At 48.4% G+C, this 27,787-nt stretch overlaps 1 protein-coding gene across 15 annotated transcripts in view; it reads left to right on the top strand.

Annotated features, from left to right (window-relative positions):
- The window catches only part of SPATS2 (spermatogenesis associated serine rich 2), a 49,892-nt gene extending 29,371 nt beyond the window's left edge, over window positions 1-20,521 (top strand). For 9 of the 15 annotated variants that reach the window (XM_038378971.2, XM_043506482.1, XM_043506486.1 and 6 more), the window contains 8 exons: window positions 6,421-6,682; window positions 6,987-7,199; window positions 8,423-8,558; window positions 14,213-14,271; window positions 16,309-16,418; window positions 17,627-17,729; window positions 18,578-18,774; window positions 19,323-20,521. In XM_038378971.2, coding sequence (XP_038234899.1) covers window positions 6,421-6,682; window positions 6,987-7,199; window positions 8,423-8,558; window positions 14,213-14,271; window positions 16,309-16,418; window positions 17,627-17,729; window positions 18,578-18,774; window positions 19,323-19,664 — 1,422 coding nt within the window. In that variant the 3' untranslated portion in view covers window positions 19,665-20,521. The remainder of the gene's footprint in view (window positions 1-6,420; window positions 6,683-6,986; window positions 7,200-8,422; window positions 8,559-14,212; window positions 14,272-16,308; window positions 16,419-17,626; window positions 17,730-18,577; window positions 18,775-19,322) is intronic. The other 6 variants (XM_043506479.1, XM_043506489.1, XM_043506483.1 and 3 more) reach the window with 2 other exon arrangements.
- The last annotated feature ends 7,266 nt before the right edge of the window (window positions 20,522-27,787 follow it).

The following is a 27,787-nucleotide window of genomic DNA, read 5'->3' on the forward strand; positions in this document are numbered from 1 at the left end:
TTTAATGCCATCATATCGAAGTACACTGCAGTTTAAGAATTTAAGCTATAATCATTCCAAACTACTCTCTAAATAACCAACAAGCACTGAGGTGCAAAACAAAATACTATAGCTCTGATGGGCAAAAAGTGTAGGAGAGGTGGGGGAAGAGAGAGGGAGTGCGTGAGGGGTCCCATCCAAGGGCTGACGGTGGGTAGAGCAGCCTCGAGAACAGTGTTCAGTCGGTGTGGGCTGAGGCAGGGGATATGGTATCACCTCATGGGTCACCGTCACCCAGGGAGGTAATCTGGAATGTCACTGCTGTGTAACTGATAGGAAAGGCAGCATTCGTCCGGTAACGGGGGCATGGCTTCCCCCACGCCCCACTGCAGGGGGGAGAGTGCACTCCCACCTCATTAATACCAGGGTATCTCTTCTCATTGTTAGATTCATAGATACTAAGGTCAGAAGGGACCATTCTGATCATCTAGTCCGACCTCCTGCACAGCGCAGGCCACAGAATCTCACCCACCCACTCCTACAAAAAACCTCACCTATGTCTGAGCTATTGAAGTCCTTAAATCATGGTTTAAAGACTTCAAGGAGCAGAGAAGCCTCCCTCAAGTCAACCATGCCCCATGCTACAGAGGAAGGCGAAAAATCTCCAGGGCCTCTCCAATCTGCCCTGGAGGAAAATTCCTTCCCGACCCCAAATATGGCGATCAGCTAAACCCTGAGCATATGGGCAAGATTCACCAGCCAGATACTACAGAAAATTCTTTCCTGGGTAACTCCGATCCCATCCATCTAATATCCCATCTCAGGGGATTAATCCTATTTACCCTGAATATTTAAAGATCAATTACTTACCAAAATCCCATTTCCCATCATACCATCTCCTCCATAAACTTATCGAGTAGAATCTTAAAACCAGATGGATCTTTTGCCCCCACTGCTTCCCTTGGAAGGCTATTCCAAAACTTCACTCCTCTGATGGTTAGAAACCTTCATCTAATTTCAAGTCTAAACTTCCTGGTGGCCAGTTTATACCCATTTGTTCTTGTGTCCACATTAGTGCTGAGCTGAAATAATTCCTCTCCCTCTCCTGTATTTATCCCTCTGATATATTTATAGAGAGCAATCATATCTCCCCTCAACCTTCTTTTAGTTAGGCTAAACAAGCCAAGCTCCTTAAGTCTCCTTTCATAAGACAAGTTTTCCATTCCTCGGATCATCCTAGTAGCCCTTCTCTGTACCTTCTCCAGTTTGAATTCATCCTTTTTAAACATGGGAGACCAGAACTGCACACAGTATTCTAGGTGAGGTCTCACCAGTGCCTTGTATAATGGTACTAAAACCTCCTTATCCCTACTGGAAATGCCTCTCCTGATGCATCCCAAAACCGCATTAGCTTTTTTCACAGCCATATCACATTGGCAGCTCATAGTCATCCTATGATCAACCAATACTCCAAGGTCCTTCTCCTCTTCCGTTACTTCTAATTGATGCGTCCCCAACTTATAACTAAAATTCTTGTTGTTAATCCCTAAATGCATAACCTTACACTTCTCACTATTAAATTTCATCCTATTACTATTATTCCAGTTTACAAGGTCATCCAGATCCTCCTGTATAATATCCTGATCCTTCTCCGAATTGGCAATACCTCCCAGCTTTGTATCATCTGCAAACTTTATTAGCACACTCCCACTTTTTGTGCCAAAGTCAGTAATAAAAAGATTAAATGAGATTGGTCCCAAAACTGATCCCTGAGGAACTCCACTGGTAACCTCCCTCCATCCTGACAGTTCTCCTTTCAGTAGGACCCGTTGCAGTCTCCCCTTTAACCAATTCCTTATCCACCTTCTGATGTTCATATTGATCCCCATCTTCTCCAATTTAACTAATAATTCCCCATGTGGCACGGTATCAAATGCCTTACTGAAATCTAGGTAAATTAGATCCACTGCATTTCCTTTATCTAAAAAATCTGTTACTTTTTCAAAAAAGGAGATCAGGTTGGTTTGGCACGATCTACCTTTTGTAAAACCATGTTGTATTTTGTCCCATTTACCATTGACTTCAATGTCCTTAACTAATTTCTCCTTCAAAATTTTTTCCAGGACCTTGCATACTACAGATGTCAAACTAACTGGCCTGTAGTTACCCGGATCACTTTTTTTTCCCTTTCTTAAAAATAGGAACTATATTAGCAATTCTCCAATCATTCGGTACTACTCCTGAGTTTACAGATTCATTAAAAATTCTTGCTAATGGGCTTGCAATTTCAGGTGCCAATTCCTTTAATATTCTTGGATGAAGATTATCTGGGCCCCTGATTTAGTCCCATTAAGCTGTTTGAGTTTCACTTCTACCTCAGATATGGTAATATCTACCTCCATATCCGCATTCCCATTTGTCATGCTACCATTATCCCTAAGATCCTCTTTAGCCTTATTAAAGACTGAAGCAAAGTATTTGTTTAGATATTGGGCCATGCCTAGATTATCTTTAACCTCCACTCCACCCTCAGTGTTTAGCGGCCCCACTTCTTCTTTCTTAGTTTTCTTCTTATTTATATGGCTATAGAACCTTTTACTATTGGTTTTAATTCCCTTTGCAAGGTCCAACTCTACTCGATTTTTAGCCTGTCTCACTTTATCCCTACATGTTCTGACCTCAATAAGGTAGCTTTCCTTGCTGATCTCTCCCATCTTCCACTCCCTGTATGCTTTCTGCTCCTTCTTAATCACCTCTCTAAGATGCTTGCTCATCCAGCTTGGTCTACAACTCCTTCCTATGAATTTTTTCCCCTTTCTTGGGGGAACAGGCTTCCGATAGCTTCTGCAGCTTTGATTTAAAGTAATCCCAGGCCTCCTCTACCTTTAGATCCATAAGTTCTTCAGTCCAATCCACTTCCCTAACTAATTTCCTTAATTTTTGAAAGTCAGCCCTTTTGAAATCAAAAACCCTAGTTGCAGATTTATTTTTGTTAATCCTTCCATTTAGTTTGAACTGAATTAGCTCATGATCACTTGAGCCAAGATTGTCCCCTACAACCATTTCTTCTATGAGGTCCTCGCTATTCACCAAAATTAAATCTAAAATGGCATCCCCTCTAGTCGGTTCAGCAACTACTTGATGAAGGAATCCATCAGCTATCGCATCTAGGAAAATCTGAGCCCTATTATTATTACTAGCACTGGTCCTCCAGTCTATATCTGGGAAGTTAAAGTCTCCCATGATCACGCAGTTCCATTAGTATTTACTTTATTAAAAACATTAAAAAGGGCTCTATCCATATCCAATTTAGTTCCCGGAGGTCTATAGCACACCCCAAGCACTATCGTAGGAGAGGCTTTACTAGTTATCTTCCCTAATGTAATTTTTGCCCAGATGGACTCTGTCTTATCCATTGCATATCTTATTTCTTTACATTCTACCTCATCATTGATATACAATGCTACTGCACCACCTTTACCTTTGTTTCTGTCTTTCCTAAAGAGCACATACCCTTCAATACCTGTAGTCAAGTCATGACTACTATTCCACCATGTTTATGTTATCCCTATAATATCTGGTTTCACTTCCTGCACCAGTAGCTCTAGTTCCTCCATTTTGTTACCTAGGCTCCTCGCATTGGTGTACAAACATATTAATTTTTGCTGTTTGGCCTCGCTCACATTTTGTACCCTATTAGGCATAGTCCTTCTACAGCCAGTATAACCTGTTAGACTGGTATGCACACCGCCCTTGCTCCTTATATACATTCTCCTACCCACGGCTGTATCCTTTCTTTCTTCGTCTTCTTCCCTCTCAATGCTAAAATCTGGCATGGAGATTACCCGGACATCTCCCAACCATCTCCCCCTAATTCCTAGTTTAAAGCTCTCTTTATCAGTTGTGCCAGCCTTGATCCTAGAAGTCTATTTCCTTCCCTACTCAGATGAAGTCCATCCCGAGAGAACTGTCCTCTGTCCGTGAATGCCTCCCAGTGGCCATACATCCCAAAGCCCTCCTTATAGCACCACGGCCTAAACCATCTGTTGACAGTCATAATCTTGTCACACCTTTGTTGCCCTTCTCTAGGAACAGGAAGGATCCCACTAAAGATCACCTGAGCCTCAATTTCCTTAAGCGTCTTCCCCAGCCTAGCATAGTCTCCCTTAATACTTTCCAGCGAGAATCTAGCCATATCATTTGTTCCCACATGAAGGATAATTAGGGGATTCTTTCCCGCTTTCCCGCTTCCTTTAGGATCCTTTTCAACCTCAGGTCTACATCCCGTATCTTAGCACCCGGAAGAAAGCACACCCTTCTATTCTCTGGATCAGCTCTAGTTACAGGCCTGTCTATTCTTCTCAATAAAGAGTCCCCTATCACATTTTCCTGGTGACAGTGCTATTCTCTAGTCTCTCCCCTGTTCCCTCTGGCTGCAGGTTCTTTCCATTCCTATTTGCCCTTATAATCCTCTTCAACCCATCCTATATCCTCCTGGGGCTCATATTTGGTGTAGTCTCCCTTGACTCTTCTGCTTTTCCTATAGGACTAGCCTCTCTTCTCTTCTTCCTTACCCTTCCACCTTCAACAAGTACCTGCTGAGCCCCTTCTTCATTTTCCAACTCTGCAAACCTGTTCCTAAGCTTATTTATTAGTTGAATAAATCCCTCCTGCAGTTATAGGACCAAAAGCTGGGATTGGCTGAAAAAGCATTTAATTCAGCGACTCTTGGGCAGTAAAAAGAAAAGGAGTACTTGAGGCACCTTAGAGACTAACAAATTTATTTGAGCATAAGCTTTCGTGAGCTACAGCTCACTTCATCGGATGCATTTGGTGGCAAATACAGAGGGGAGATTGATATACACACACACAGAGAACATGAAACAATAGGTTTTATCATACACACTGTAAGGAGAGTGATCACTTAAGATGAGCCATCACCAGCAGTGGGGAGGGGGGGAAGGAGGAAAACCTTTCATGGTGACAAGCAAGGTAGGCCATTTCCAGCAGTTAACAAGAACATCTGAGGAACAGTGGGGGGTGGTGGGGGGAGAAATAACATGGGGAAATAGTTTTACTTTGTGTAATGACCCATCCATTCCCAGTCTCTATTCAAGCCTAAGTTAATTGTATCCAGTTTGCAAATTAATTCCAATTCAGCAGTCTCTCATTGGAGTCTGTTTTTGAAGTTTTTTTGTTGAAGGATAGCCACCCTCAGGTCTGTAATCGAGTGACCGGAGAGATTGAAGTGTTCTCCAACTGGTTTTTGAATGTTATAATTCTTGATGTCTGATTTGTGTCCATTTATTCTTTTACGTAGAGACTGTCCAGTTTGACCAATGTACATGGCAGAGGGGCATTGCGGGCACATGATGGCATATATCACATTGGTAGATGCACAGGTGAACGAGCCTCTGATAGTGTGGCTGATGTGATTAGGCCCTATGAGGGGTCCCCTGTATAGATATGTGGACAGAGTTGGCAACGGGCTTCGTTGCAAGGATAGGTTCCTGGGTTAGTGGTTCTGTTGTGTGATGTGTGGTTGCTGGTGAGTATTTGCTTCAGGTTGGGGGGCTGTCTGTAAGCAAGGACTGGCCTGTCTCCCAAGATCTGTGAGAGTGATGGGTCGTCCTTCAGGATAGGTTGTAGATCCTTGATGATGCGTTGGAGAGGTTTTAGTTGGGGGCTGAAGGTGATGGCTAGTGGCGTTCTGTTATTTTCTTTGTTGGGCCTGTCCTGTAGTAGGTGACTTCTGGCTACTCTTGTGGCTCTGTAGAGACTGGGTATGGATGAGTCATTACACAAAGTAAAACTATTTCTCCCCCCCACACCACCCCCCACTGTTCCTCAGATGTTCTTGTTAACTGCTGGAAATGGCCTACCTTGCTTGTCACCATGAAAGGTTTTCCTCCTTTTTCCCCCCCCTGCTGCTGGTGATGGCTCATTTTAAGTGATCACTCTCCTTACAGTTTCAGAGCAGCAGCCGTGTTAGTCTGTATTCGCAAAAAGAAAAGGAGTACTTGTGGCACCTTAGAGACTAACACATTTATTTGAGCATAAACTTTCGTATGCATCCGATGAAGTGAGCTGTAGCTCACGAAAGCTTATGCTCAGATAAATTTGTTAGTCTTTAAGGTGCCACAAGTACTCTTTCTTTCTCCTTACAGTGTGTATGATCTCTGTGTGTGTATATAAATCTCCCCACTGTATTTTCCACCAAGTGCATCCGATGAAGTGAGCTGTAGCTCACAAAAGCTTATGCTCAAATAAATTGTTAGTCTCTAAGGTGCCACAAGTCCTCCTTTTCTTTTTGCGAATACAGACCAACACGGCTGCTACTCTGAAACCTGTTTTGGGCAGTAAGCACAAGATGAATTTTCCCTTCAGGAATTAATCTTAACCTGTTTTTTTTTTTTTGTGGGATGGGTATTTAATCCTTAGAACAAAAAGAAGAAAACGAAACCCAAACCTCCAGCTGAAGCAAACCCGGGCCTCCCAGATCCTGGTAAACTGGCATCCGCTGAAGGGGAACAGTCTGCAGCTTCCTCTGAGAAGGGCGGGATTAATGGTTACCATGTCAACGGCTCAGCCAATGATACGGAGTCTGCGGACTCGCTCAGTGAAGGCTTGGATACACTTTCAATAGATGCCAGAGAGTTAGAGGATTGTGAATCTGCCACACCTGACATGCCAGATGGAACAGGTTAGACTTTCTAAAGTATTGTAGGAATTGAATAGCTCAGTAAGTTTTCAAACAGCTGCTTTCTCCCTTCTGTTACTGCTGCCTTTCTTTGTGCCAGTTCTGAATTTGGAGTTTTTTTAAAATAGCATAAACTCTTTGGCTCTGTAAATACTCTATTTGCTTTCCACTCTTCGGCAGTTGTCACAGAACAAAGGGCTGCTCGCCCTGTTGATTTAAGTTTTGGTGGGAAGGGGGCTGTTTCTATGCTCCCTTTTTCAGCTTTTTTTGTTTGTTTGTTTCCCTGAACTCACTTGCTTTTCTACAGCAGTATCTGAGCTAGACAGTGGAATAGTGGACTTTGAGCCAAAGTCACCCGTAATGCACTCTTCCCAGAGCCCTCCATCTGTCAGGCCGCAGCCAGAGCAGAGGAATGCCAGCAAGTCTCTGTTTAGGTCCACAGCAAGCAACCAGACGTCTGCTTCCTTGTCTCCAGCGATGCTGGAAGATGTTCCGGTGTCTTCTTCAAACAAGAAGTTAGGTAAGGCCTCAAAGATTTATGTGCGCTTGAGTTATAAAGCTGGTTACCTCCAGCAGGGTTCTGTGGGCCTCCTCTCTGGTTATACTGCCCAGATTTAGCTGGTTGCTGGTGGATGGAGAGACATGCTGGACTTTGATTTTAAGGCAAACTAGCATCCTTTTTATTATCTGGTCAGTAACTGGTAGTGCACTCTCCTCTCTGTGCACAGCTGAAATCTTGACAGTAGTTTAGCTGTAATGCCTGAAGCACCAAACTCATGTACGACAGGGTAGTAGATAAGCAGTCAGTCATGCTGCATGTGCTTAGCCTGTTTCTCTGTGTGCCCCATCACAGAGCCTTGAGCCTGTGTGCTCTTTCTCCTCCTCCGTGAGAGTTTGTCTAGGAGCCAAAGCTTCCCAAAGACCCAGTTACAAGAAACGACAGCCTCTGGTTATTTTTCCTTCCTTCTGCTTTCTCCACTTCTGTTCTTGTCTCATCAGCAGGAAGGACCTCTGAGACCCCAATCTTAAATTCCGTCATTATCCTCTGCTTTAGTGAGATGAGAACATCCAGCCCCTAGTGCTGGTAGTTCACCTTCTCGCTGTAACGAGGACCATAATGAGCTGTTGCTAATTTAGCTTGTCGGGGGTGTTGGCAGTCAGGGAGCTGCAGAGATGCACATAGGCATGGTGATCTGCTCTGCTGGAGATCTGAAGTGTAGAGACAAACTGTCGTAACAAATATCCAAGCCTTTCATCTCTTTTTTTTTTCCAGAGGAAATAGCTCTCTGCTTGGATTTGATTTAGCTTCTAAAGATTTCTCTTCCCCAGTAAACTTTATTCACAACTGGACAATTTTTCCATATGATTCAGTGCTTCTGCTTGTTATTCCTTGAGGTGGGCTTTCCTTCAGTAGTCTCCAATCTGTAGCAAAGGAGCAACAAACATGAGATGCATTAGATTTCTCCTGTGTATGAAAATCCAGTGACATATCTTTGTTCTTAGCTGTAAGCAGGAGATTCTGTAAGCCCAGAAAAACTCCCACATGTGGAAAATTCCACAGCTGTCCAGACTAAATCCAATGTTTTTGTAACAGGAAAAGGCAGAGGGGAGCTTAAAGCCAAGCAGTCTGTGGTTTTGAAATGAACTGAAAGACTCCTTTATGATTTATCACAATCTGGAACATTTTGTAAGCGAACATGCTTGGCTGTTTTTTGTTTTTTTTTTTTATATTTCTTTCGATAGGTTCAAATATTGAAAAATCAGTGAAGGACCTCCAGCGTTGTACAGTCTCGTTGGCACGATATCGGGTTGTGGTCAAAGAAGAGATGGATGCCTCCATTAAGAAAATGAAGCAGGTCTTTGCTGAACTGCAGAGTTGGTAAGTAGAATAGGAAGTGATCCAACCGTTAGGAATTGGGATCAACAATCTGAGTAAATAGGAAATCTAACGTTTTAGCTCATGGATTGCTCATTTGTGTTTTCCCCTTGCCCCGAACACTGCACATCAACCTTGTTAAGGAATAAACACAAATTCTAGGTGTGGGCATCTGCAACATCTGTATCAGCCTAGGGCCTGCTGTGCCTTAATACACCTGCCTTCCCAGGCTACAGCCTTCATAAGGCCCACATTGGAGCCACTGCACCTTACAGGTACTTTGTGCCTTAGAACCACCATCGCCATAGGCAAGGCTTCAGTTTGTCTGTTTTAAACCATGACTCTCTGGTGCTGGAATTAACCATATCAGCACCCTGTCAATACTACCCTGATGTCCAGGTCAACACACACACTCTTTTAGACACTGATAATCTGAGGAAACTCACAGGCAAAATATTAAAGGTATTTATCATCTTAATCCTACCACATATTGCAGGGAAACATGGTAAGAGAATGCTGTAGTTTTCTTAAAAAACATAAATCTTGGGGCTTGGTGGTAATTTCATTTTAAGGGTACCATGACGGGGGTGGAGGGAAGAAACCCAGTGGAAGGGAAGAAACGCACATGAGAGATCATCCCACACAACCTTAATTTTGCCCCCTCTCAGGTCAGCGTTCCACACTATGGAACTGTTGGACCTCGTATGTATCATAGATCTGTTATTGAAGGACTTATTTTAAGATGCTGCCCTTTTAAGCCGATAGTACCTATTACACTAGCTGTCTGTGCTGATTCTGTCCGAGATTTTTGAGGAATTGCCCTACCCGATGGTCTTAAATAGGGTCGGTTTTGGTGAAGAAATGTTAAAATCTCACTGGAGTGAGTGATGTTCTTTGATAGACAGCTAAATGTAACTCTTGTGCTAAGGGATGAGAGGTGATTTCTGTGGCAGGCTTGCAGGTCTGTTCAAACCTGTCTAGTGACTGAGCTGGCCATAAATTAGGAGTGGGGTTTTGCTGGAGTGATGTAAGGACATTTGTAACTCAGTTCCAATGCTGTAGTGGTGTACGATCCATATGTCCTCAGTCCTGTAAACATACACATGCTTAACTTTGCTTCTGTGAGACATTCCATTGATTTCAATGGAACTACTCCCAGGAGTAAAATTAAGCATGTGCATAAAGGATTGCTGGGATGGGACCTGTATCAGCAAGTGTGTAGATTCCATAAACTGTGATGTCATCTAAAGACTGTAATGTTTGAAGCAGATCTGTGAGGCATCCTTAATCTGTGCCAAGATGTGGGGTAGAGTTAAGGTTGTTTGGGTGATGCTACCTTCATTGCCAGGCTTTCTAATTTTTGGGGATGTCTTGGTGTAACCTTAACTTGGAATTTCTGATCTTTCCAATATTTTGAGAAGTATATTCTCAAGAGATTTTCCCTATAAATAACTGAGATATTTACAATCTTTAACTCTGGTTAATGTTTTTATGGATAGGAATTAATACTACTTATTATTTATGACCTGTTTCTTTCAGTAGATTTTGTCAGTAATATTAATTATTACTACTATGATCTCTTTTTGTCAGCAGTTTTATTCTCAGCCTCTCTGTATGGACAAAATCTCTGAAAAACCTCTCATTAGAATGTAAAGCTTTAAGTCTTTTAGCTAAAATGTCTGGTTCTGTATCGGTAATTCCTTGCCCTTTGGATTATAGTCCATGAAACACTCGTGTCACTTTCAGAAAGGTTAAAGATTCAAATCCAGTTTAGTAGCATTGCTCTGATAAGCTCTGATTGCTGAGACAGAACCAGCATGAACCAGGAAACACAGTTCCGTGAGGCAGGGATGTTGAGTACATGTCTGGAATGCAGCCAGTGGAAACCTCCTTCAGTAAATGCCAAATGAACTGCCTTCCTGCTGGGAGGCTGTGTATATAGGATTGATAAGCCATAGCTCTGCAGCCAGGTCAATTTAACTTTAGAGAGAAGATGATCTCCCTTTTCCCGAAAGTGACGCACTTGCCACTCAGTTGGGAAGTAGGTTTGTGCTTTCGAGTATCATTTGAATGCCCTTTATGCTCCATGCATCAAAGAACAATCGGTATGTTTGTTAACTCCTGTTGGCACAAAACAAGATCTTGGTGCTAATGGTGCTCACTGAGCCATCTCTCCCACTGGTTTTTGGCTGAAGAGTACTTGCCCCAATGCTGATTTAAAAAGCAGTCTGTTCTTTGAGGGCAGGGCAGTGAATGAAAGGCAGAGTTTGGACTCTTGACTTTAGAGGCTGTGCAGGTGGGCAGCAGAACAGTGGCTGGTGCATAGCTATCAAAGCCATTTGATTGGCTGTTTCATGCACTTTTACACATTTGTAACAGACCCGGCCCTTACAGTTGCTTACACCAAACATAAGGTGCTGACCTATGCTTGCAACTGGACTTGCTCCAATCCATGAGGACTGACGCCCTCCCCAGAATGTCAGGCCTGTCTCTGCGTGGAAATAGCCACCCTTCTGCACTCGGAAGTTCTCTTCAGCCTGTGAAGTTTCCACTGTTCAGCAGAGCGTTCTCCCCCCGGGCTCTGCTGCGGCAGTGATAAAGTAGTGAAGTGGGTGTTGCGGTAGGTTAATAAGTCGGGGGCACTGCCTGGTGCTGTGCTGAAGGACGGCGGTCTCTGCTTCTCAGATCCCTCCCTCTGCTCTTCCTGTCTTTGGGTTGGAGTTCAGGCTGGTGGTATTGACTGGGGAACATACATAATGACCAGAATGCTCCACTACATGATGTAGAGGAGAATGCCGAAATCCTCTGCTTTGCGCACAAGATGTTGAGCTTTGTGGGGTACATGGTTCTAGTCACAGATACCGCCCCCCCACACACACACACACTTTGGACATTGGCTGTGCATTGGGTGCTGGATCTGGGAGTTCCTCCTCTGCTTGTGCATGTTACATGCTATAGGTTGCCTTCATAGTCTTGTGAAGGAGCTGCCAGGCAACCTCCAATCTTTCAGAGACTGTTATATTTAAGCCTGAAGTAAACCTGGCCCAAAACCCTTTGTGTGCACGTGCAAAGGCAAGCAGCTGTTTTACTTCACTGAGGGGCAACATCTTGCAGGTGCTGTTGCCAGAGTTTGGGTGCAGCTGAAGTTAACCCTTCTAATGCTGGGTGAGATCACAATGGTGTGGTCAGCATTATTTCACCTTCCTCGTTTTCCCCTGAATTTCAGCAGCTACCAGCTGGCTGCGTTTCTTCCCCTCTTCTAAACCTGCTTTCTCAGGAGCTGCACTTCAGATTGCCAATGTGAACTGGTCTCCCTTCCCCCCACACATAGATTTGCTCCTGAGGAAGAGCTGTCAAAAAATGAATACTTGTTTCTGAAAGGACCTAGCATAAGGAGCTTTTTTCTTTAACTAGAAGCCATGCAGTCTGGATTTTTCAGCAACAGACCGTTGGATTCAGATCTGAGAGTCGCTCATTCAGTGTGTGGACCTCAGGCAAAGCCACTTGACCTTTGTCCCTTAGTGAGCCCAGCTGTAAAATTTACGTAAAAGGCTCCAGCTGAGCTTCGCTGGGTAAACTAAATTACCTACCAAAGCAAGCCTGAGTTTGCACAGGAGGAGTAAGAGTGAGAAACATGTTCCAGTAGAGAATGAGTGCAAAGCTAGCAGCTTTTATTGCAGAGGGGGCCTTATAGAGCAGGGAGCAGAATGGAGACCTGAGCTTTGTGCCTCACACAGGAGGGCCCCCCCCATATGTATCTGTATCCAGAATGTGGGCATTGGCCTTTCCTCCTTTGCCCCCACAAAGTCTGAGTAACTCAGGTTACTCAAGTGCCCTTCTTCACATGGCCCCTTATGTTGAGCAGCAGCTACAGGAAGTCCCTCCTTGTCTGCTCTTCAGTGGTTGAGCTGAGCAACTAAATGAGTGAACTGAAGCTCAGACACTTACTCTAGTCTGAACCTGGTCATCACCTGAAGTTCTAGCTAGAGCTGCCAGTGCAGGCTGCCAGCTGAAGGTCTCAGTGAATTTTTAGTCTCCTAGCAACAGATAGGTGCCCAAGTCACAGTACAACTTACAGACAAATGAGCGAGCTTCATTGTGATCCTCTTGGTTTCTCCTTTGCTAGAAAGTTGCTACTGTCACAAAGGGCTTTGGAGGGGTCATGCTGTGTACTTTGACATCTGTGGGCTGCTTTCTGTGTGTGGTGACAACTGGAGGCCAGAGTGGTGTCTTAGCTGTAAAAATCTTGAATGTCAGACGTGTGTGTGTGTGTGTGTGTGTGTGTGTGTGTGTGTGTGTTAAATCCTGAGCTTGTTGCTTCATTCGTAGGGTGTGTTCAGCTATTAAAGTGCCTCTGTGATGTGAGCAGAAGCATCAGTGTTCAGCCTTTGTGATTCGAGGAGAAAATCCCTTCCCCTGGTGCCTGCTGCTTTGCCATACTTTGCATCACAGCCAGCTGTTAGCTTTGGGATTTCTTAAGTCTTCTTTCTGTTGATGCAGAAAAGCCCAGTTCGTACCTTGTCAGCAGCCTCTCAAAGGTCTTCCCTCAAGCCTGCCATGTGGCCAGCCAGAACAGAGGGAATTTGCTTTGAATTTGAGTTTGTCACATTTCATAACAAGCCCAGTGAACTTTGCCTGTGCATCTGCCCCCCTCCCAGTGAGAGCATGAACACAAATCACCTCTCTAACAAGGCTTGATACCGACACCGTCCACACAGAATGAGGTGGGGCAACGAGAGACTAAAAGTATATCCCCTGTTCTGTCATTCTGCAGCGATAATCCTAGAGCTCAGCTCCTGCTGACAAATGGTTCTGGAGGGAGCGTTGCCTAGTGGTAAGGTCGGGGCCTTGGCCATCAAGATTTCTGGGTTTTGCTCTTGTGCAGCCACAGACTCTGCCTGACTTGAGCAAGTCATGGAACCTCTGTGGCCTAGTTTCCTCGTCTGTGAAAAGCGGGTTTTGCTGATGCAGGTGTCTAGAGCACAGCTTTGTGCAGTGGCTTTACCATTCTCCCCTCCCTTGTCACACGGGGATTGCACCGGTACCCAGCGGGCCTTCCTGGCAACTAGCACAGTAACTTATGTGGGCCAAAATGGAATTGGGTTTTGTAATGCTAAAAAAATTCACATAAAACTCTCGAACTTCCAGACTAAACAGTACAATGAGAACGTTAAGGTGCATGCTAGCCTTCCAGTGTCTGCTCCAGGCCCCGGGACAAGTTGCAGTCATAGGAACACCGGCTTTCTGCTGCCATCTGCTGGCCTGTTCTCTGCCAATTCTGACCAACATCTAACTGAAGAGCTTCCTGCTTCTGTACTAAGAAAAGGAGGACTTGTGGCACCTTAGAGACTAACAAATTTATTTGAGCATAAGCTTTCGTGAGCTACAGCCCACTAGCTCATGAAAGCTTATGCTCAAAAAAATTTGTTAGTCTCTAAGGTGCCACAAGTCCTCCTTTTCTTTTTGTGAATACAGACTAACACGGCGGCTACTCTGAAACCTGCTTCTGTACTGTATGCAGTTGGCCATGTAAAGGGAGGGATGCTTTTGCTGTCTGTTTTCCCCCAGAAAAATCCTTGCTTTGAATTCTGGGTTATTTGTTTGTGAACTCAGGCTCTTGATCAGACCTTTTTATTCCTGTCACCTTCTCTTCTTAGCCTCATGGACCGGGAGGTGGCGCTACTGGCTGAAATGGACAAAGTGAAAGCAGAAGCAAGTAAGATGTTTTATTTTTTAAAAGTGGCTCATCTTAAAAGCTGGTATAGTTCCACTCTCACAGCAAGTTGAACAGACACTGCTCCAGTGAGAGCAGTATGTGTAGTACATTGTCCAACTTCCATCATTCCCAAGTAAACTAACTACACACACTTTTAAAAGTTTCTCTTTACAGGTTAGGATGACATTTAGCTGTTAAAGGGACACAAATCAAAGTTGGTCACAAGTTACATTTGTTTTGTTAAGTTTGTTGGGCTTCAACGCTGTAAACATTCTAATTCCAATGGAAAGTTTCTTTTAAACAAACATCTCTTTGTAGTGGTTGCAATCTGACCATTGTGTAAGAGCATTACAAGAATAAAGTGAAATTCACTAGCTTATTTTTATGTTCCAGTGAGAGAAATGAGTGACACAAATGGTGAACGGTCAAGTAGATACAAGATCCTTTCAATTTTAATAATCTGGGGTATTACAAAGCTCAGGAAATATTTTTAACCAGATGAAGTCCCTTTAAATATTTATACCTTTCTTTATACAACCACTGTTTTTTTGTACTGGGTCTTAATGTATCAGGTTTGTTTTTAATTTGGCTGAAACTTGCAATGCCACCAAGACTTTACCTTATCTGGCAACAGAAAGTTTTGGTTAACTAGTGTGACAAAGCTCTGTCCTTGCCTCCGTGGGTCCCGCATTTCCTGGCGGATTTCGCTAGCCTCAGAGGCTCACTGTGACCCTCCACGTAACCCTTCTTTCTCTAGAGACAAGGGTCACAGTCTACTGAGCCATTTTCATCATAAGCCAGCGAGGGAGGTGAGGAGAAGTTATCCTTCCTTGCACAGTCTCTGTTGTCTCCCAGTCTCAGTGATTAAAAAGGGGGCAAAGGTGGGGGAGGGGGGAGCCCGGGCCCACCCTCTACTCCGGGCTCCAGCCCAGGGACCCTAATAGTATCAGCTGTGGTAGCTGACCTTTTAGAAACATGATGTGTACAATTCCCTGGGCTACTTCCCCCACAGCAGCCCTCACTTCCTCAAGCTCCACTTCACCCTTACCTCAGGGCCTCCTTCCTTGTGCCTGATATGGTGTGTACTGCTCAGCCTTTCCAACCGCGCAACTTCTTCCCACAGCTCCTGACATGCTCTCCCACCTGAGTGGCTGGGAGGCTTTTAACGAGTTTCAGCCAGCCCCTGATTGGCTTCAGGTGTCCCAATCAACCTAGCCTTCTTCCTGCCTTCTGGAAAGTTCTTAATTGGCCCCAGGTGTCTTAATTGACCTGGAGCAGCTTCCATTTCACTTAACCTGGTACCAGGGATTTGTTTAGCCTGGAGCTAATATATCTATCTCCCACTACTTTTCTATAGCCATCTGGCCTTGCCCCGTCACACTAGTCTAACACACTTGACAAAAGACAGACTTTCTGGCTTGTGGTTGGATATTAAACAGTTTCTCCAGATCATTGCTTTTTCTGTGGTGCACAAGTTCCAAAGGTTGTTTTGTGCTAGGAAGTAGGACCCTGGCTGCACAGAACATGTAGGCTGAAGCTGAGGGCATAAATTCCTCTTGGATGTCCTCTGTCTCAGTCCCTGGTGTTGTACTGAAAATCAGCTTGGCAGCTGCCCGTCAGTGCAGGCGGTCTGGGGTGATCAGGAAGGAAATGGAATTGGAAGAGAGAGGCTCTGTTTTCATGTGCATACCAGTGAAGATGTTGGTGCTGTTGACCCTCAGAAATGCTTGGGGATTTAATAGAAACAAAACCCAGATCTGTTCTTAAACTCACTTTCCAATGGCTTCCTTAGCGAGGCACTCTGGTGGTCAGAAACCGTTTAAAATCTGGACAATGTAGTTAACTTGTAGATTACAAAACAATATTGTGGTAGTGCTTGAACGTTCCATTTCTCAACCCAGCACCCGGCTGTGCTTAACCAAGCACCCAGATGGACAGCTAAACCTTATGTGTACCAGTGAGGTGCTTTGCAGACTGACTCTCTTCCTTCAGCATCAATTCTACATAAGTTTCGGTCTCCCTTTCATTACCTTTCAGTGGAAATCCTGGTCAGCCGACAGAAGAAAGCTGGGGCGCTAAAGAAGATGACTGATGTCGCAGTGCGCATGTCAGAGGAGCAGTTGGTAGAGCTTAGAGCTGACATAAAGGTGAACTTTTCTACTCCTCCGTCCTGTCACAACAGGGCACTGGCCTGAGGGCTCTGACCCCAGGCCTGTGTTTGGGATGAATGTCCTTTCAAATATAGCGTAATCAGATGTTGGCTATGCCCAGTGAGACAGGTGAGTGCTCACTTCATCTTACTGACACGGAAACTGACAGAAATGAAGTGACCATTGAAGGACACAGAGATTTAAAATGGAGTCAAAGTGAATATTTGGGAGTTCTCAGCTCCAGTCCGGTGTAAACGTAAGATCACACTGCTCGTCTTATGCAGAAGCATATTCAGTGCAGAACCTGTCTGTAAATCTTCAATTTCTTTTCAGTGAGAAATAGTAGTTCCCAAAATACATTCACTCCTAGCAGTGCACATGCACATTGTCCACCACAGTGTGTAAGCTTCAGTAGACTTTGTCCTGCATTTTTTCTTTTAGCATTTGGTTGGCAAAATACTGGCTTCAGCAAATGAAGGGCCTTTTGGTCCTTAACACCACTTAGCTTAGTTCAGCTTTTAACCATTTTGAATTGGCCCAGAATAGGGCTTCTGGCACCTCGTGAGTCTTGTCCGCATGAGTTTGCTTGGCAATCTCCTGCTAGGGCTGGCAGCTGATGGTTTTGGGTTGATGTCACTTCCACCAGTGTCAGCAGACACCTGACCAGTCCTGATCAGTCCCTTTGCAGTCAGACACACGCACTCACTTTTACCATCAGAGGTCAGTAAAATGTTATCTACATGCTGAATTAAAACCCAGTCTGAAAGTCAGATCACCGGGTCTGCTATGTTCTCCCAGCAACACTCCATCCTAGACCAGTTTTGGTTTTCCCCCAGTTGGACTACTGCTGCTGACAGCATCCAAAGCAGATTCACAAGCCACCCTGAGTTCCACAGGGTGGAGAGCAGCAGGTTGAGCTGCTCTTAGATTGTGTTACCTGGAAATTTTAACTTCTGGTGGGAGGCTGCAGACACCTGTTTGTTTGCATGTGTGTAGGTGGAACTGATGCACCAGAGCCCAGAGTGACTCGTGGTGTTAACTATCCCCTTTCTTGGCAAGGCTGTCAGAGCCGTGCGTGACCTGAGGCTCTGTTACCAGGTGAGGGAGAAGGCTCTTATCTCGACTTCCCCTCTTACGTGCCAATTTGTCACCAGGCATTAGCATAAAGATTGTGTTAACTTGCAAGTGTTTTCTTTCCCATTAAGCACTTTGTCAGTGAACGCAAATATGATGAAGACCTGGGCAGAGTGGCACGATTCACCTGTGACCTGGATGCAGTAAAGAAGAGCATCAGCTCGTTTGGGCAAGGTGAGCTGGTCTGAGGCTATAGGTGAGAAGGTATGGACAGGGACAGGTACTGTTGCAGAGGAGAGAGTTCAGAGAGGGCCCTGGATTTAAACAAGGGGCCAGTGGTATAGTGTTGTCTGGGTGGGGGGGCTCTCTGCTCTGCTCTGCTCTGGAAGAAGCTTCCCCTCTGTTCAGAATAGCCAGTCTGTTGACCTTCTGGGCATGCTGCAGAGCCCCTGTATCTTTATCCAGTGCAATGGGTGGTGTGCTTTGGGGCAAGCCCAGACTGGGGGCTGGGGAGGATAGTGGTCTGCCGGCCATTTAATGCTTGTGTTTAATTTATGGTGGGGGAGCATCTTTGGCAGGGACCCCTTGTAGCCATATGTATAAATCTGAGTACATGAATAGCATTGACAATGTGGTGTATTACCAGAGTCTGTCCAGATCCTATTTAAACCCCACAATGGCTCTTTGAAGGCTGGTCAATTCTCAGGCTTTTAAAGTCATGCAGGAGATAAGTAGTCTCCTTTATCAGGAATTTGCTTAGTTTGAGAAAGGAGGGACACGTCTCGTGATGAAAGCAGGACCTGATCCTGCCGGCTTTCGCTAGAGTGTGCGGTGCTTTCCGAGTCCAGCCCCTCCAGTGCCAGTCAGAGTCCTTTCCCGGGGCGTTCTAACACCGAGATGCTGACCCTGGCCAGCCGAGCTTTGGCACAGATCATAAGTAAGGCAGCAGGTGAAGAGGTAGTGTAACATGTCATGGAGTGAACAGGGCAGCCGTGCTGTAGCCCACAGTAGGTGAGATTCCAGGGGCATGTGTGCACGTGTGGAATTCCTTTACACCATCCTTCATTGTGTTTCCATTTCAGTTTCCCATCCAAAGAACAGTTACTCAACCAGATCACGGTGCAGCTCCGTCATGTCCTCGAGCCCAAGTGATCCCTCCACCCCGGAGTGTGCCTCTGCTCCCAGCCTTCCCACAGCAAGCAGGAAGCCCCCGTCCTTGGCAGAAACACCTGCAGCCGGAGCCAGCGCCAGCAGCCGTCCATGCCAGCCTCACCGAGAGGTAGGTGATGACTTCACAAGAGAAGTGTTTAAATACAGCATGGAGCTCAATGCCAGGTCGGAGCTGTTTCCTCTCTCTCTAATGGGTCCCTCCTGCCAAGTGCCAAAAGGGCATTTGTCTTGCCTGGTGCAGACTGAGCAGTGGCAGTGTGCCCTGCTCACAAGGCAGGAGGGCACGATAAAAGTCCAGGGCATTCAAGCATGGCTGGAGGAAACTTGGCTTGTCTCAGCTTCTCTGAGAGCAGCACCCCCTTACTTCTGCAATGGCAGCTGTTGGTTCGAAGTCGGCCACAGCTGCATGCTGCAACATCTCCTGGGGAGGAGCACGTCTAACCCACCACAACACCCACCTGTCTTCTGAGACAATCCCTTCAGATGCCACTGGTCTAGGGGACTTCCAGGGTGGCTGGAAAGGGGATAGTAATCAGCTTGAGGATCATCCAGGGCCTTGGCACGAGTAGATCTCTGCTGCATGTAGTTTGCTCTTTGGAGCTGCTGGCTCTGCTAATCTCCTTTCCAGTCACTTGCCAGCCCTTCTTTCTGTTTCAGGTCTTCCAGGGTAACAGGAAACAAGGCCAGGGCTACCGGCCCCAAGGCCAGCGCCATAATGGCCCCTCCAACCCAGGAAGACACGACAGTACGAACCGGTACAGAAATGGGCCTTGGTATCAGTCCAGTTCCAAGTCTCAGAATCCCCCATTCCGACCTCCAGGGATTGCTGCTGACCCTAGCCAGACTCATTCCACAGGAACCAGTGGAACTGGTGCTGCATCCCTGGCGAGTCAGCCCGTCCCCTCGGCACAGGTGCATCCAGGCGCACCCACCACAGACATCAAGGGGCTCCCACAACGTAAGCCAAGGCCAAGCCAGCCTGAAGAGGTGAATTCCTGAGAGGATCCAGATCTCCATTCCCTCCAGAGATTCGGCTTGATAAGTGGACTGTAGGAAACTCCTAGCTAGAGCTATTAACAAAGGAAAGTTTACACTCCTCTCTTGTGCCACGTTTTTCTCTCCTCCCTTGTACGTTTCCTTCATTTTCTTCTCTTTGTGGAAGCTACTTAATGCGTCTCCCTACGCGCTACTGCCGTGTGCTGGATTCATGCTTTACTGGGAACGCACTCTGCTGCTGCCAGATCTGCAGCTTCCCCTGGGAGCTCCCAGGATCTCGATGGCTCCTTTTCCTTCAGAGCTTTCCACAGAACCCCAGGTAGAATCCGAGCCAAAAATAACCTCCCAGTTGTGGCCCTGGGTGAGCCAACCTGTGGGTGGAACCCCACCCCCCAGCCAGCTCTCACTGGTAACAGCACACGGTTCATGCTGGCAATGAAGTGGGTCGCTGTGAAATGAGTGCTGGGGCTTCAGCTAGGGTAGCTAGTCAGATTGGAGAGAGCCGTGTGGAGTCTGCCTCACTTTCCTTGGAGCTCACGTGAATCCCAGCAGCAGTCCAGGCTGACGCTGGCCGCCTGAGTCCCAAACCTTTGCTGTCGGGACCCTTCAGTGGAGCCAAGCAGCAGTTGTAAAGACCCATGCATACTTCCTGTATAAATTTAGATGTTCCCTATTTTTAATGTTGGGGGGGGTCTCTTTATTTTATTCACCCCCTGCCCATCCCTACCCTATCTTGTCCCTAAACTAAATTTATAACAATAACAATTAGCAGTGCTAATCCTAGATAACACCAGTCAGAGATTGCTCCCAGCATTCTTCATAGTTGTACAAATAAAGACGATGCTGACGATGGGCATGTTGAACTGTTGTTGTCTGTGCTTTCCTGCAGCAGGGACTCTTCAGTCGCTCCTGAGCTCTGAATGGATGGGATAATGAGCTTTCTCTTCTGGGGTGAGTGATGGGGACTGGAATCAGGTCTCTGATCACATGTTCTCAGGCTTACACAAAATGAGTTGGAGAAACTGATGTGGCTGAAATTCCACATGGGTGATTCGCGGCCTGTTTGTAAGGACAGTAGAAACCCCCCAAGCTTTGCAGTGACTGCAGCATAATCCCACAGCGGGCATGTTGACTAGGGTTTGCACCATCCCAGCGCTGGCCGGGGTCATTAGCAGGTCTGAGGTGAAGTGCCTAGAATTTAATGAAGACTGAAAATGCTTGATCCCTTACCTGTTTGTGACAAAATCTGAGCTGTGGCATTGCAGATCAGTCAGCGAATGGGAACTCTCGGCTTCCTTCCAGCTGGAGATCTCTGCTGGGTTGGAGGAGGCTGGGGATTGTGGAAGGAGGAATAGTGTCCAACTCTTGAAAAGGGGACTTCATGTGGAGTCCACATCTGTGTACTTTGACAGTCCCTCTCCCCTGCCTCAAAGGGAAATGCTGATAGCAGCAAAGTCTCTGTGTGCAAATTGGTGCATGAATTACAGCATTGTGGTTGTGATTGCACCAGAGGTAGTGATTTTCTTCTAAGTCCTTATTTTTTGGTGTCTAGAACATCCTCAAACATTCCTTTGGTGGTGGAATTTCTTATGCCTGGCAATTAAGTCCTTTCAGGGTTTTGAGTCTGGCAGATATTTTTATTAAATAAACCCCCTACTTCTGAGCTTTAAATGTTCCGGTGACGTTTGTGATCGGATAACTTGGATGGCTTCAGGCTATTCAGTGTGCCGTCACGTGGTGAAGTTTGAAAGCGTGTTGTTTAAAAAAAAAAACAAAAAAACCAGTTAAATGTCTGTAAAGATAACACAGGTGCAGCCCTTTGGCATGCCACAAGCTCCTCAGAGGAGAGCCTCGGTTTGACCTGGATTTTCTTTGTCTACACGTGTTTAAAAATGCACCTTCTTTCTAGTGTAGACGTGGCCTCAGTCTAAGAACATCTTGGCTTGGCCACGGCAACCTTCTCCACCCAAAGGCAGAGGGTATGTTAGTTACTGCCTGGTTTGTGCTGCTGGCTCTGTGTGCAGCCATTACACAATGATTCTCCTCTGCTCCGTGCACACCCAGTCAAATGCAAGGCATCGGGAGGACCCAGGGAAGGGTTCTGTGACAGCATCTTTTGGGGTCAGCTGCGTAGTGCCTGGGTTTCCAATGCTAGTCATCCAAGTATTTGAATGGAGACTTCCCCACTCCCAGATGTGTGACGGGGTCCCCTTAGCTTAAGTAAGTTTGAGAGGTGCTGATGAAAAGCTCTGTGCAAATGGAATCCCATTTGCTTTCTGCTGCCTTTGTGTCTCCAAGGCCTGATCCCTCCCCGAATCCATTTCCCTCCCCCTTACCCCTGGGAGCTTTCATTAATCAAATCACAGGACTACAAACCCAAAGCACTCGTTCCCTTGCTCCCCTCTTTGCGCTCTCCTGGGTTACTGCTGCTTTTCGCTTGCAGCGGCTTTACTGGCATTTTGGAGCAAATCAACTTGACAGCCACACCCTCCCCTTCTCTCCCATCCCTGAGTCACTGCAGGGGGGAGGGAGCGGCTGGAAAGGGATTTCGAATGACTCTCTTTGGGCCTGCGCTGAGGGACCTATTTGAGAGGCAGTGTTACTGATCTGGTAATGTCTAGGCTCCTGGGTTCTATTCCCTGTTCCACCCGGACTCAGCGGGGCCTCAGCCAAGTCCCTTCACTCCTGCTTCCTTACCCATGAAAATGGGGACAGGTTACCTGCTTTTTATCCAGCACTCCTACCTTGTCCACTCGAAGCGATGCAGGGACTAGGAAGGTGGGGAGCTGGCCCCAATTTGTCCTTGTCTGTGCAGACAGCAGAGCATGGCATTGTCAACAGCTGAAGGCCTTTACGTTCTTCAGAGGAAACCCCTGACGTGCAAAATCTTTGTGTTTTATCTCATCAGAAGTGTTAAGGTTTCCCCTGGTTTCTAATACAGACTGGTCTTTCTGGTCATAAGTAAACGCCATTAAACCAGCCCTGGGGGCTGCACAGATGTTGCTGTCACTGGCGTAGGTACAAGCTGCAGCTACATACACTTCGCTGCAACAGAGAAGGTGGCTAGAGGGGAGTCCTGAGAAATTGGACATGAACATACGTCTCTAGTAACGACCCTATGGGCTCCTCAGTGAACAGGAATGTGAAGATGAGAGCACTGTTAATAGAGATCGCTAGATTCTCCTAGCCACGCTCAAGCTGTCACCAAGGGCAGCCTAAATAAGTTTTTTTTAAGTGCAGGGTTTTTTTGCAATTATTTTTCTCTTCTGTCTAATCACAAAAATAATCATGGGAGCTTCAGGCTTTCAAACTCTGAGCATAAAGCCCCTCCCAGCACTTAAAAGCCCCCCAAATACTCCTGTGGTTTCTGCAACACATTAGGCTCTTAATTTTTTTAATCCATGATTTTTGTGTGTTGTGAAGGGAGGAGAGATTCCCTTCACAGGGACAGAGACAGAAATCCCATTTAATAGCTGTCCTATAGGCTGGTCATCTGCTGGCCTCAACGCACCTCAAAGAGGGTAGTGGTGTTGTCCCCATTTTAAGGATGGGAAAACTGAGGCAAAGTCCAAGTGACTTGCTCAGGAGTCAGAGGTAGAGCTTGGAATAGCACCGAGCACTCCTGAGTCCTAGTTGAACACCCCATTCCCCTCGTTAAGGGAATTTAAACTGGCCTTTCTTGTTACTAATCCCACCTTGCAGTTCCAGTAAACAAATGTCTGTACAAAAATCTCACTTTTCATCACTGCATTGCTTTGGGTTTTGCCCTCAAGGCACCAGCTGCAGATAGAGAGACTGGGCTGGTCAGTGTCTCTTCCTGACTTTCATGTGTTGTGGGTCTCCAAAGAAATTCCGCATCTCTGCTCCTACCTAGGTTTGTAAAAATCTTTTAAAGCCACCAGAAGCAGTGGGCTCTGCTCCTCCTGGGAATAGCCCCGCTTGGCCAGTAGGGCCCAGCACTTGGTGTGCACAGACCTGGGGGACATCCGATGGCCCCAACCCACATTCGTGCCCCGTTGTGCTGGGGGCTGCACAGTCAGTCTCTGCCCTGAGGGGCTCATGGTATAAATAGACTAGGGGGAGGAGGGGAAGTGACTTGTCCAAGGTCACCTGCAAACTCGGTGGCAGAGTCAGGTGTAGAATCCAGGCCCCCTGAGCCCCAGTCACGTGCCCTGCGCAGTGGCCTGCTGCGTGTCTAATCCAGGGAAACCCCTGCCCGTGTGTTTACATTTAGTGCTCGCTGCTGGAGCGAGGCTCGTTCTGAGTGCAGGCCTGGACCCCGGGCCCAGTTCTCACCCAGCTCCTGAGTCTAGTGCCTGAGATACTCGGCTCAGTCTCAGTAATGTGAAAATCTCCCTCCTGTCTAGGTTCTTATCCCACCCGCATCTGAGCGGCGCCACCCCCTTCTCCCTCCAGCACCCGGCGCTAACCCCGGGACTCCCGAGTTCTCAGGCCAGCAAGCGGCTGCTGCCTGCAGTTTTCTCTGCTCGAGAGGGAACAGCAGCTGGGGAGGGGTGTTTTGGAGATGGGGGGCTCACTTGACCTGGGAGACAGGGGCACCTACTTAAAAAGTGAGCCTTGTCGGTTTAATCTCAAAACCCAGCCCACGTGGGGACTGGAACCACGAGCTCTCAGGCTGTGGCTGCATCTCCCCAGGGCAGCGCAGGACCGAGAGGGATGCCAGAGAGCATGCTGGGGTATGTGTTGGAGGAATGCGATTCCCCCCCTCTCGGCTGCACCTGGGGGGCAGGGATTGAGGCCTCTTGCCCCCCCTCCCTGCTGCTCTGCCTCTGACACCAGCTGCCTCATTCCAGGAGCATCCTGAGCTGCCTTTTCTTCTCTCCCGTTTCACGGCCTAGCTGGCTCGCCCACGGTCCAGCCCACACAGTGCGCTCAGGATTATAGCCTGTGCTGGCTGACAAAGGCTTTCTCCAAAGGTGGGTGCCCACCCACGCCAGCAGGGGGTGGCACAGGGAGCAGGAGGCAGGGTGACCCCTGCCTCCATGCTGGCACCACGACTGATCTGAGCTGGCTTGTCTCAGCCCCGCGGGACTGGGGAGAAGCTGCTGCCCTGAGCGACAAGGACAAACTGTGATGGGTCTTCTCTGTTACTGCTAAGTGTCGGCCCTGAAAGCCAGGAGGGGCCGTTGGGCGAATGTCTGTTCTGAGCTCCGGCCAGAAAACCACTCAGCAGTTCCTGCTCCGCGTGCGGCCGATCTCCAGTTTGAGCTCTGATGGGTGCCATTCCCAGGCCCGGGGTTTTGTCCTGTCTTGGTTGGACTCCCACGTTACGGAGCCCTTGGCTTCTAGCCATGTGCCAGGCTGCCGCACGTTGCAAACAGAGCAAGGCCCTGATCCTGCAAACGGATGCAGGCTGAGTCACCCCGCCGGCCTATGGGTCTGCAGCGATCAGCTTGCTGGGATCGGGGTCCCTGGCCTGTAAGGGTCAAAGGGAATGCTGTGGAGAGAGGGTTAAGGAGGGGCAGGTTTGAAGGAAAAGAGGAAGGGGGCTCCTAGCTTAACAGCAGTGAGGGTCCCTAATCTGCCACCTTTACAATTCCAGGGATAGCAACAGTGAAGGCTGCAATTTGGCTTGGAGACAGCTCTTTGCTAAAGCAGGAATTGCCAGGCAGCTCCCAGCCAGGCCCATCTAGCTCCGTGTCCTGCCTCCCCCAGCTCAGCACCCGCTGCTCCAAAGGAGGTGCAAAAGAGCCTACAGTGGGAAGCCCTGGGCTGACCTGCCCCGGGGCAGTTCTTCCTACCCTCCCCCCCCCTTCCCTGGAGTGAAGGGGATAGATGCTTGGTGTGATGCAGCAGGGATGGGGGTGGATTTGCCCTGGGAGTGTTAAAGGGGAGTTTCATTGGGGATGGGAGACTTCCCTTGAGAGAAGATACCTGAGCCAGGAGGGGGGGTTAGGGCCAGGTGCCACCTTCTATCCTGGGAACTGGACAAAGGCTGGGAAAGGAGCAGGTGAGAGACTAGGGGAGACAGCTGGAGGGGTTTTCAGTTTTGGGAGTTGGCTGGGGAAGAGGAGGGAGCTCCCCAGGTTGGGTTCTAATCTCCCTGCCCCCCAGAAGGGCTGGACGGAGGGTCCTGTTTTTACCTACAAGTTCTGGTTTGGACTGTGTTCCTGTCATCTCTAATAAACCTTCTGTTCTGCTGGTTGGCTGAGAGTCACGGTGACTCGCAGGAAGGGGGGTGCAGGGCCCTGACTCCCCCTCACGCCATGATCCTTGGGCAGTTCAATCCTGTCTGATGTCCCAGTGGATGTTCTCATCCAGATCCATGTCTCATCCTGGGTTGTTTTTTGCATCCTGCTACACTCTTGCTATTTTGTGGCAGAGAGTTCCACAGGCCAATTGTGGGCAGATTATTCCATAATACCCTGTAGCCAGTTTTTTATGGCTTCCTCTGAAGCAGCTGGTGCGAGAGACTGGCTGCTCAACTAGGTGGACCCCTGCTCTCATCCCGTCGGGCAGCTCCTGCATCAGACAGACCTGACCGCCTCCCTGCTACCTCGGGTGGAGCTCTGAGGCAGTGAAGGGCAGGTCCCCACTGTTGCAGTTAGGATCCAGCCCCAGGGCTCGGGGGGGGGCAGGCGATGGTGTGATTCTTGGGCTGTTGCTCAGGGAAGCGAAGAAATACCAGCCCCGAGTCCATGGCTCCTTGGGCCGCGTCCCTGGAGCTCTGGGGGGGCTCCCGGGGACCAGAGCCTGGCACCAAGCCCAGTTTGGGCAGGAGGCTCCTTTCTCCCCGGGATCACCTGGGTAACTTGTTGCCAGGAAGCCACCTTGGGCTTGATTCTGAGCTTCTCGAGGGGAAACCTCCTGTAGTGTCAGGCTGGCCCCCCCGGGTGGCTTAGAGCAGCCCTGGGCCCGGGTGGCTTAGAGCGGCCCGGGTAGCGCCACTGCCCTCCTGCCAGGCCCCTATGCCAGCTCTCTGCCATGGGGCTTCCACCCCCCCCTTCACTGCCAGGGCCCAAGTGTAACAGAGAATCAGGCCCTGGCCCCTCGCTGTTCGGCCCTGGGCCTGAGAACTCCCCGCACAAAGCCCCAGGAGGCTCGACTTGATTTGCCCCAACTTCCCCCTGCAGCCTTGGTGGAGCCAGATGCTGCCTATCGCTTATCCTGGACAAACGCCCCAGACTGCTCGGAGCTGGCCTGGCCGGGGCTAGTGCCCCAGTTTGGGGGGTGCACGTTCTGTTGGTAGCACAGGAGCGGCCGGCGGTGGGTGCTCGCCGCTGCACGGAGACGGGAAGGCAGGGTCCTGCCTGCAGGAGTTTGGTCGGCCTGAACGCCAGCCCCAGCCGCAAGGAGGGTCTGGCCTGGCGCTGCCCGGCCACGGCGTGAACCGTTCCCCACCCCAGGAGTTTGCAGTGTCAGTAAAGCAGAGCCAGAAGCCAGGAGAAAGGAAGAAGTGTGTTCTTGGGGATGGGGGCTCCCGAGGCTCAGTGCCAGATTTCCCAGACCCTTGGCCCTGCAGTAGCGTGGCTGGGCGCTGCCCATTCTGCCTGCAGCAACTCTGAGTGTAAATGCTCTGGGCAGGGGCTACCTCTCCCTCTGTGCAGCATCTGGCCCCGGGGAGCCCCGCTCTCACCTGGGGCCTGCGGTGCCCGGCACAGGGGGCCCCGCTCTCACCTGCACCCGCCTCCCGAGCCCAGGGCTGAGCAGGGGGCCCTGGATCTCTGGTATCCTGGGGTGTACATAAATCCCGCCCTGCTGCTTTTGAAACCTGGCAGAGCCAAATGCAACCAGATGCAACCTCAGCAACCGCTCCCCATGGTGGGGCTGGGACCACCCCCCTTTGCAATAAGCGCTGGTGAGGTGTGGGAGGGGGTGATGGGCGGGGGCTCTGCACTACCCTGGCCAGCCTGGAGGAGTGCGGTGGCCTGCACTGGGGGTATTGGCCAAGGCCCTGGCAAACCGATGCTCCCCAATTTGCAGGGGGGTTGGCCTGTCTCTGCTCAAGGATGGGGAACGAGCCTGGCCCCTCCTGCATCCTGCCGCGGGGGGGGCACGGCGCACAGAGGGGTCCCCTGGGGTCACGCACCCCCCCCCATGCCCGTCTGTGGCAAAGCCACGGGAAGAACCCCGGAGTCCTGACTCCGGCCCCCCCCAGCTGGGAC

This window comes from Dermochelys coriacea, chromosome 20 (assembly GCF_009764565.3).
Source record: "Dermochelys coriacea isolate rDerCor1 chromosome 20, rDerCor1.pri.v4, whole genome shotgun sequence".
Lineage (NCBI taxonomy): Eukaryota > Metazoa > Chordata > Testudines > Dermochelyidae > Dermochelys > Dermochelys coriacea.